Source organism: Muscardinus avellanarius (assembly GCF_963383645.1).
Source record: "Muscardinus avellanarius genome assembly, chromosome: 10".
Taxonomy (NCBI): domain Eukaryota; kingdom Metazoa; phylum Chordata; class Mammalia; order Rodentia; family Gliridae; genus Muscardinus; species Muscardinus avellanarius.
Window position 1 is genome coordinate 78,790,595 of NC_137796.1, and position 9,998 is coordinate 78,800,592.

At 58.3% G+C, this 9,998-nt stretch overlaps 1 protein-coding gene across 1 annotated transcript; it reads right to left on the reverse strand.

Annotated features, from left to right (window-relative positions):
- Positions 1-462: 462 nt before the first annotated feature.
- On the reverse strand, positions 463-9,652 carry LOC308267572 (TSC22 domain family protein 4; the record flags this gene model as incomplete). The annotated part of the gene is made up of 4 exons (XM_080702383.1): positions 463-672; positions 987-1,035; positions 6,450-6,610; positions 8,882-9,652. 4 exons carry the CDS (start codon positions 9,650-9,652, stop codon positions 463-465), a joined length of 1,191 nt encoding a protein of 396 aa, XP_080558509.1.
- Positions 9,653-9,998: the final 346 nt, after the last annotated feature.

The window sequence follows — 9,998 nt, forward strand, 5'->3', positions numbered from 1 at the left end:
CAACCTCCAAATTCAAGTTTCTTCAGATTTTTTAATTATAATTATTATTTTAATAACAACCTGAAACCCAGAACTTTCAGATACTGTCCATATGCCCTCCCCTGGGTGGCAGGAAGGGAGCACTTTGAGGGAACAAGATGGGGTGGGGTTTGCCAAGGTACCTCCAATTCTCCCAAGCCATCTACTGCTGGGAGTCCCAGAACACTGACACCTGGGTGGGGCTGGGATCCCTCATAGAGGGGGACTCCATCTAGCACCCCATCCAGAGCCCTCCCTCCCTCATCAAGGCCTGGGAACTACGGGAGATCGGGGCAGGGTGGGGAAAAGGTCGATACTGAGCCTTGAACTCCCATCCCCAGGGATCAGGGGGCATTAAAGCTGCATAGGAAGAGGAGGCAGGCAGCTGGCATAAAGCCCGGCAGCCATGGCAGCCCCAAAGGCACATTGTGAGGGAAGGGAGGCTCAGACGGAGGGCCCATTGGGTGCAGGGGGCCCGAGCCGTGGGAGCCCCGAGGAGGGCAGCTGGGCCAGCTGCTCTGGGCTGGCCAGGGCACGCAGCAGTCCATTCTCCTGTTCCAGGGCCGCATTCCGCTCTGCCAGGTCCCGGATCTGCTCCTTCAGCACCTCTACCTCCTCCCGGACCGCAAACATGAGGTGGGACTTCACCAAGTCCTGGGGGCCCGGGGTGGGCAAAGCATCAGGGTTGCAGGGCCACCCCGTGGGCATCCCCTGCCCAGCACCCTGAGGGTGTGGCCGTGAGAGTTTCCCCTGTGCCCCAAGGAGGAGGGGCCATGGAACAGACAGGAATACAAGGCGGGGAGGGGTCGGGACAGGGGGCAAAGCAGAGGGACAGGAGCAGGGCTCACAGACATGGATGGGGGCTGGGGGCCTGCGTTAGTATTCCTGAGGAATGGGGAGGGGAAGGGTGGCTGGAGAGACCACAAAGAGGAGCCGGGGCCCCTGACACTAAGACAGTCTTCTCTTACCATGGCTTGTTCGATCTTGTTGTCAATGCCAACCAGGCTTCCGGAACCACTGGAGAGACACAGGGAGGTGAGAGGTGAGGAGGCAGAGACAGGTATCTGGATGGAGTCTCCCCAGATGCCGCTTCTGCAGAGCAGGCTCTGGCCTCCTTCCCAGGCTCCCGGGTGGCAGCCTCACCCACACCCCCTGTACCTGTGACAGTAAAGAATCAGGGGGAGCAGGGTTTTGTCCATCCCCCGGCGGGGTGAGGGCCGCTGCCCAGGGCCCCCCAGGCCCCGGTGAGGTGTGGGTCCAGGTGCTCCTCGGATGGGGGATGCTCCCCGTGGGGAGCTGGGAGAAGAGACACAGCCCCTTTTTCGGGGAGGCCCCGGAGCCATCCCCACTACTCGGGTCTCAAAAGATGATACCAGAGACTTGACAGAGACCCCTGGCTGGGCCATCCCCGAGAGGCAAGGGTCCTTAGGCTCCCCCAATGGGAGAAGGCTGTATCAAAGGAGTGCCTGGGGGGCTCAGAGCCCCCCAGGCTGAGCAGAGTCTGGCCGGTGCCAGGCAGGCAGAGAGGAGACAGGGCCTAGGGGGTGCTGTCCTGAAAGATATACACCGCCCCCCAGGGCAAGGCCTAGCTGCTATTGGCTCCTCTGGGACACGGGGACCCCCCCTCCCGCAGCTCCATGGTGGGCGGGAATTCCCAGACACGGTCAGTGCCAGTGTCCCCTTCTCACCCTGGCACTGATCCCAGAGCAGAGGGGAGGGGTCTGCGGAGGGAAGTCAGCTGGTGGCCCGGGTCGGGGGAGGGGCTGCGAGGCAAGATGGTTGGGTTGGGGAAGGGCATGAAGATGAGGCTCTGGACGGCCTCTCCCTCCCTACCTATGACCCCCTTCTGCCCCCTCTGAGCGAAGACCAGCCTCCCTCAGAGCCCAAAGGGAACAGATGGGTGGACAGAGGGAGGCTCTGGTGTGCTGTGAGCACCCACATAAACATACAGCCAGCATCCTGGTGACCCCTGGGGCCAGGGCTGGATGATCTCCCACATCCCACAGTGAAGGAAAGGGGAGGAATAGGAACGGTTACCATGGCAACAGAAACCCAAGCCCAGGGTCCTTTAAGTTGAACATAACCTATAGACCTGGACCTGGAGGGAAGGAGGGAGAGCCCTGGGAGAGTAGGAAGGTAAGTAAGGCTGGAAGAGGGAATTTGGGAAGAGGAGCAGGCAGAATTTCTGAAGAGAGCTGGGAGGGGGACCTGCAGGATGCAGGCCTGGCTGCAGTTTGTGAAGTGCCCACCAGAGGGCGACTCCGGCCTGCCTCAAAGGCCCCCAGGGCCCAGCTTGTGGTTCCAGAATCTGGCTCTTCTTCAAGCCCCTCTGTAGCCTAGGGCCTGCCCAGGCCTTTGTGCCTTGTTCCATCCTCCAAGGCTCCCTCTCCTACCACCTGGGCCCCAGGCTCCAGGCTCACCTGTGGTTCACAACCTACCCTGCCCAGCTTCTGCCCTGGCCCCTGGAATGGCCTTTTACCTTTATCCTCTGCTTGGTGGGGTCACCAGTCCTATCTCCCCAGGCCCCTGCTGAACCCCTCGCAGAGCCAGGGCCCCACCACACCGCATCCCATGTGCTCCCGCTCCCTGTAGGCCCTGCCTCCTGGCTGTCAGCTCTAACTGGCTTCCCTGAGGGGGGATCAGCACACAGTCCAAGGTGACCCATACACGAGGCCCTGCTGCCAGGAAAGGAGCTGGAGGGAGCTGGGAATTTTCCATTTCCTGTCCAAGGTCTGGGTGCAGAAGGCGCTGACAGGTAGAGTAACCAAGGGAGTGACCAGGCAGGACAAGAAGTGAGGAGGGACACCTGGGCCTCCGGGGCAGGGGGCGCTTAAGAGCAGAGGGCAGGCCAGCCCGTGCCAAAGCAATTTTCCAGCTATTTCAATCCACAACACCTGGGTGGAGTCTGGGCCACTACAGAAAACCCAACACCCTCCCCCTAATACACACAGACTCACAGACACCAAAGAGGGACAGACTCACGGGAACCCTGGCCCTGCCCAGAGGACACGCCAGCAAAGATGTCAACTAAGTCATTCATTCTTGCCAGGAATAAAGGAAAAATTCAACAATAACCATTTGTTGTCTGATAGATGACGATCTCCTGTTTGTCTAATCTGGAGAGGTTCTGACAGCACTTCCCCAGTGGTATTCTAACATTAACACTTCAAGGGATCAGGACTCTGATAACCCAAGCCCTCCCTCTGAAAACTCCCAAGTGAGGGGCACCGTGCTGGAATTCCTGCGAGGGGCAGGGGCAGGAAATTGGGGTTGACCAGATAGGACTGATCTGATCCTCACCACTACACCCAAAGCAACTCTATGCGAATTACAACCCCTCCCTTTTCCTGGAGACATCTATTGCCATTTTCCAGAAAAGTGTCATGACTTCAAACATGGGCTGTGACTTCAAATGTGTGAGGCACCCCTGGAGCTGTGCAGGGCCATGACACGCACAACTGGGGACTCCAGCCCTGGGGGACTCTTGGGTCCCGGGGTGAGATAGCCTTAGAAGCTGGTGTTCCCCTTGGAAGGTCAAATGAGACAGTTTCCACATGAAGATCAGGAGAAGACCGCAGGACATCTGGGATAGGTGGGGAGGTTCAGATTATGGGGCCAGGGGCCAGCCCAGCTCCCTGGGTGTATGCTAGAAGCCCCCAAGGGCTGGGCCTACGGCCAAGAAAGTCTAATCTAGCCACCCTGTCTACACTCCCTCCCGGATCTGTGGTGTCTTGGGGTGGGGCCAGGCCAAGGAGGAGGAGGGAGCTGGCTTCTTGCCCCACTTGGGTGAGCTGTCCCTGAGGACATCCTAGAGACCATTGCTGCCTCCTCCTCTCCTGGGGCACAGGCATCCCAGTGGAAGACGGAGAGTAGCTTCAGGGTCAGACCCTCTGACTGCAGTCCAGCCACTGGCTAGGTGACCTTGGGCAAATTTCTAAAACTTTCCTGAGTCTCAGCGTCTTCATCTGGAGGATAGAGATCCCAGGATTGCTTTTAGGATTACACTTAGCACCAGACCCACAGGAGGGCACTGGATAAAGAAATGTACTTTTGCCGAGCAATGTCGGCATACACCAGTAATGCCAGGACTTGGGAGGCTGAGACAGGAGAATCGCAGGTTCGAGGCCAGCCTGAGCAACTTAGAGAGACTCTGTTTCAAAATTCAAAATAAAATAGGCTAGGGTTGTCACTTGGAGGTAGGATGTCCCTGGGTTCAACACCCCATCAGTACAAAAAAAAAAAAGTCAAAAGAAAAAAAGTATTTTTTCCTTCCCAAGCCCCTGAGATCCTTTGTGCCTGTGTGTGTGTGTGTGTGGGGGGTATACTGGGGGCGGGGGTGAAACCCAGGAATTTTCTACCTCCGGGCTATACCCCAGCCCTATTTTATAACTTATTAGGAAATAGGGTCTCATTAAGTTACTGAGAGCCTCACTAAGTAGCTGAGGCTGGCTTCGAACTTGTGCAATCCTCCTGTGTCAGCCTCCCATGTGCTGGGATTACAAGCGTGCGCCACCACGCCCAACCCTGAGATCCATTTCTACTAATGCCTAGAAACCCCCTCCCTGGCCACTCATCCAGTCGGCCACCCACCTACCCGTGCACTTGTTCCCACCTTAACCAAGGACTTCATCCTGCCAGGCCCTGTGGAGGGCCACAGAGGATCTTCCAACCTCTGAGCATGGGAGCAGTGTGAATTCACCAGGGACCTTCTATTCTCCCATCCCCGAAGCTGAGGAATAAGAAGGTATCCCAGCTCCCACCCCAGCCCACTTTCCCTCTCAAACAAGAGGGCCCGGGTCACTTGGACGCTGGTCTTCTGCCAGCTCCAGGCACACCAGACAAGTGAGGTGGGGTCTACACACCCCATTCCTAGGGGGTAGGGGGTGGCCCAACCCAAACCCGCTGGCCCAGCAGGGTGGGGCTCGAGGGGCTGGGCCAGAGCCCCAGAGCTTTGGAGTCGGGCAGGGTAAAGTAGAAGCTGGGAGCTGGACCGGTCAGACTAGGGTGTGCAGAGGGGGTGGGACAGAGGGAGAGGGGGAGGGGACAAACCCATCTCAGAGAGGGAACAGGAGGCTGGGCTATGAAATCAACAGGGTGGAGGAAGGGCAGGGAGCCCTCTGGCCAGGGAGCCTCCCAAATGGGAGGGGGAGAGGGTGGGAGGCGCTGAGAATAGCAGCAAGGGGGCAGGTGACTCTCCTGGCCCTGGCCGACCTCACACCTCACCCCTCACACGTTCCTGGGAGCCAGCTGGGAGGGAGTGCAGAGCCACCCTGCCCCGCCCTGTCCTGCCAGGCACCAGCCGTCGCCCTCCATCCCCCCTCCATCATAGACTCCTGGCTGCCCCTTCTTCCTCTGAGAATCCCCACTCTCTCAGTGTCTCTTGGCCCCTTTCTCTTGTGGGTCTCAGTCCCTGATTCCAGAGGGTGGTGCCACCTAGGGGAAGGCAGGAAGGAGTGACTCCCATCTGGAATGGGTCTCTCCAGCACCCACTCACCCATTGGTGAAGTCCCACCCCTCATTGCCTTCCAAACAGGAAGTCCCTCCCCTCCAGGGCCTCCAATAGGAAGTCCCACTCCTCCCTCCAAGTAAAAGTGGTGACTCCTATCAGTCCACGGCCAGAAACCAGTAGCATAGCTATCTGTCTTGCAATTTTGTTTCTCCCTTTTGGGCTGGCCCACATTCCTATGAATGTTGAAACCTGGCCCTTGAAACAGGAAGTCCTGCCCACCCTGCTACCCAACAGGGCATCCTACCCTAAAGGGCAAAGCCAGAAAGTCCTGGCCTCCTGTGCCACCCTGCTGCCAGAAAGCTATTTGCCACGGTTGGGCTTGGCCTCCACAGTGCACCTAGCTCTGTCTGCTGGCCATGTCTCCTCAGGGAATGGAATTTTAGGGAAACACTTTCTTGGTGCTCTATGTCCAAGGACCCTAAGCGGTCACATCAAAAGCCATGAGGACCCTCAGGTGTACTATTCCCCTCACTGGTAGGGGCAGGGTGAGACAGAGCCGGAAGGTGATCAACTACCTAGTCTCATCTCCCCTACATTTGCCAGTGGGTTCCTGGGGCTGACCAGATGATCTCTAAGTCTGCAAGCTCTCTGGAATTTGACAATAACTCCCTTCAACGTCTAAAAAAGTCTCTGACATGAAACGCTAAATAAGAGTGTCCCACCCAGCTCTCCACAAAGAGGGAGCAGTGACTGGCCCCGACCAGGTTGCTCTGTTTGAGAGGCCCCTCCAGAAACACGCCAAGGGCTCCATGCATGTATGTTTTATCACTCTGAATCTCACTCTGCTGTATAATTAGATGCACCAATAAAAGGACAAAACAAATATATCCTAAAAAAAAAAGTCCCTCCAAGTTCAGCTTGGGGGAAAATACACTTGCCAGTAACACCATGCAACTACCTCAGATGCGTGGAGCCCACCTACCTATCGTCATCACTGTCCAAGTGACCACTGATGGCCAACATGGAGCGCGCCAGGCTGAGGCTCTGGGCTGCTGCTGCTCCAAAGGGGTCTGGAGACTTGTGGACCAGATTGGCATCGAAGTAGAGGGCTGGGGAGCCAGGGCGAGAGTCGAATGGGGGCACCTGGAGGCAGAGGTGGGAACAGTCACACTGAGAGGGAAAGGAAGCAGCTGCCTTCCCCCTCCCTGTCCCTCAAAACACTTCCAAAGACCCAGGGCCTACCCCCGCCCTCCAAAGGTCTCGGGCAAGGGGCTTGAAGCAAGGGAAACATCATCATCCTGAGGACTGGGGTGAGTAACTCCAGGGCAGCAGAGAGAGGGCGAGCCTTGGTCTGCATTTGGGGTCCCCTAATCAGAAGCTGCTCAGTGAATATCTGCACTCTGCCAACAGCCTTCTTAAAGTAACTCAAATGTGACCTCTTAGACCGTTTCCCCAGCATTAGCTCATCCACGGAACTGTTTCCTTTTTTTTTATAGCACCTAATATTATCTGAAATTAAAGTATTTATTGTGTCTCCCCTGCTAGAAGGTAAGTTTGTTCTGTAGCTATTTGTAGAATGAATGAAGCCTCAGAAACTGGTCCTCTGCTGCCCCCCACCCCCATCCCAGTCTCTCCTCACCAACTCCCCAGGCCTCAGGTGAAGTTCAACAACTGCTCTCTGCCCTGCTTTGGGGTGAGGGGGGTGTTGTGGAGATGGGGAGGCGGGGCCTGGGTGTGGACCACGCAGCCCAACAGGCGCTGGGGGCGGCTGTGAGAGGGCGGGGGCGACAGGAAAAGACAAGACGCCTCTGTGAGGCCCCAGGAGGCCCCAGCTTCTCAGAAAAGCCAAGAACAGAGAGTCCAGGGTGGTTAGAGGGACAGAGCAGAGGAAGGGTGCCCAGGTGCCCCCCCAGCCCCCCTTCTCTCACTCTCCCGGTCTCTGCTGGAGGCAATGGGGAGAGAAGTGTAGAAGGGGGTCACCCTTTGGGTCAGGGAAGTAGCAATACAGATACATACACACAGGAGGCTGAGGACAGGGCAGGAAGGGGGTTAGGGGCACTGAGGAGAGAGGGCAGGGCCCTCCCGGAGGCTCAGGCAGGGCTTAAAGCTAGAAAGCAGAGAGGCAGTTGGCAAAGGGGGCTTGCTGTGGAAGAGTCTGGGGACGGGCTCCAGGGCTCCAGGAAATTGCATCGCCATCCCCCACCTTGGGGGGTAGAGACAGAATAAAAGAACTCTAGAAAAGTGGGGGGTCATGAGCCAGGAGCTGAGGCCAGGAGGGGGTGGGGGGAGCCGGTCCTGACCGGTCCTGACAGGGCCAGACACTCAGGCTCAGGATATTTTTACACTGTGGTTTGTGCCCAAGGCCAGGAAGGGGAAAGAGCCCTCATCCTCACACCCGCCTGCCCCTCCTCCAGCGATCCTCCTCCAGCAATCCGAGGTGTTATTTTCTCCTTCAGGGCAGAAGCATCCAACCCTCACATCCCTGGCTGCCCACCCCCAAGCCCCCCAGCACTCCCCAACCCCAAGGACCCAGGCATCCTGCCCCAGCCCAGACTCTTCCTCTTTTGGAGACAGGAAGCAGAAAGGGCAGAGGGTTTAACTCCTTCCCTCCTGCTCCCCACCTCTCCCCGTCGCACTGCAGGGCTGATCACACCCACTTATCAATCCTGGAGAGAGGCCCAGGGGCAGGACACTAAGAAATATGACTTGTCGGGGAGACAAAAGAGTCAGCACCCCTCTCATGTGTGCTCCCCTAAGATTCTTGGGTTCCTCAGAGAAACGTAGCTTGCAATACAGCTGGAGATGGGGCTGGGATGGGAGGCTGGGAGAAGGATGAAGACCACCACCACGCCTGGGATGGGAATGCCAAAGAAAGACATAGAATGGAATGCCTACCTTTTATGGCCACCCAAACCCTGGCAGCTCCTCCCTCAGGGCCCCAGCCAGGCACTTAACAGGAGCCTCCACCCTCATCACCTGGAGCGAGAAGGGGGTGAGACCCACAGAGGCAGAAGACTGAGGACAAAGTGTGCAGGCCCGCGTGCAACAGGCGTTATGGAAACAGAGTCAAGGGCCAGGGGAACAATTTAAAAGCCAAAGAGAAAGAAGGAGAGAAAGAAAGAAAGAAAGAAAGAAAGAAAGAAAGAAAGAAAGAAAGAAAGAAAGAAAGAAAGAAAGAAAGGAGAAAGAGAGGCACAGAACACAGAGGAAGGGGCCTGAGAGAAAGGAGGGGATGGGCTTCCAAGTGCAATGGCAGGGCGAGGACAGGTGGCCTACCTGAGACAGCTGACAGTGGAGGCGGGCAGGGCAAGAGGAAGGTGGAGACAAGGAGGCCCAGGGTGGAGGTCAGGCCACAGCTGGAGTGGCTGAGCAGAGCCCCTAGGTATTTCCCTCAACTTGGAATCCAACTCTTACCTGCCCTGTCTCCTCCGGAGGAACCAACTCCATTCTCAACCGACGGGCTCCATCTCTCCTCCGGGAGAGTGGAGGGGTCCCAGCTGCTGAGCCCCCAGCCTCCACATCCACCCTCAGCGCGGGCAGAGGAGTGGTGGCCCGGGATGTGACCGTGCTATCCCCGGTCCCAGACTCTGGGGGGCGCTGTTGGGGCGGGGAGGCCGACAGGAGGGGCGGCTCCACTTTGGCCCGGCCAGGAACCGCCAGCTGGCCGAGTCCCCCGGTGAAGGATCGGGCCTGAGGTCCAGGGGAGGTGGGAGGTGGGCGGAGCCAGGAGGTGGGGCCCTGAAGCAGGCCTGGCTGCGGGATGGGGGCGCCCAGGCCCAAGCTGGCCAGCTCCAACCTGGAATCCAAAGATCTGCCCCCAGTGCCCCCTGAGGCCCCTCGAATTCCCTCCAGGAGCCGGCCGAAGCTCGGAGGCTCCAGGTCTCTCTCGTAAACATCCACACACGTCCAGCGACCTCGGCGATAAGGCTCTCCCAGGCCGTGGGGTAGTTTCACCACCCGGAAACGGGAGGCGGGGGCCCCGGGTGGTGGGGAGCCATTCCTGGGGGTGCTCCTGCCCCCTGGATCGGGGTTGGGCTCTCCATTGGGCAGGCGTGGTGGGGGCCCGCTGGGAGCTGAGGGACCAGGGGAATCTGAAGCCCCTGGGCTCACTGGGCTCCCTGGGCCCTCGTAGTCCGTGGTGACGCTGGTAATTTGGAAACTGCTCTTCTTCTTGCCCCCACTCATGGTCCCTGGGGCTCAGGACGGGGAGGGGCGGGGGAGGGGCTGGGCTCCTAGAAGGGGCTCAGGCACCCCTGGAACAGGGGGGCCACATGGAGGGCGCATCAGAGCCCCTGGTGATGTCTGGGTCCGACATGGCAGGAGGGCCTTGCAGGAACTGGGGGTGCCTAGCTGGTGATGGGCGGACAGGGGAGGGGAGGTGGCGGGAGGAGGGGGCAGGGGCAGGGGCAGGTTTTTCCTGCTGCTGTCGCTGCTGAACTCCAGAGCTGAGTTTGCAAACTGGAGAAAAAAAAGAGAGAGAGAGAGAGAGAGTGTGTGTGTGTGTGTATGTGTGTGTGTGTGTGTGTGTGTG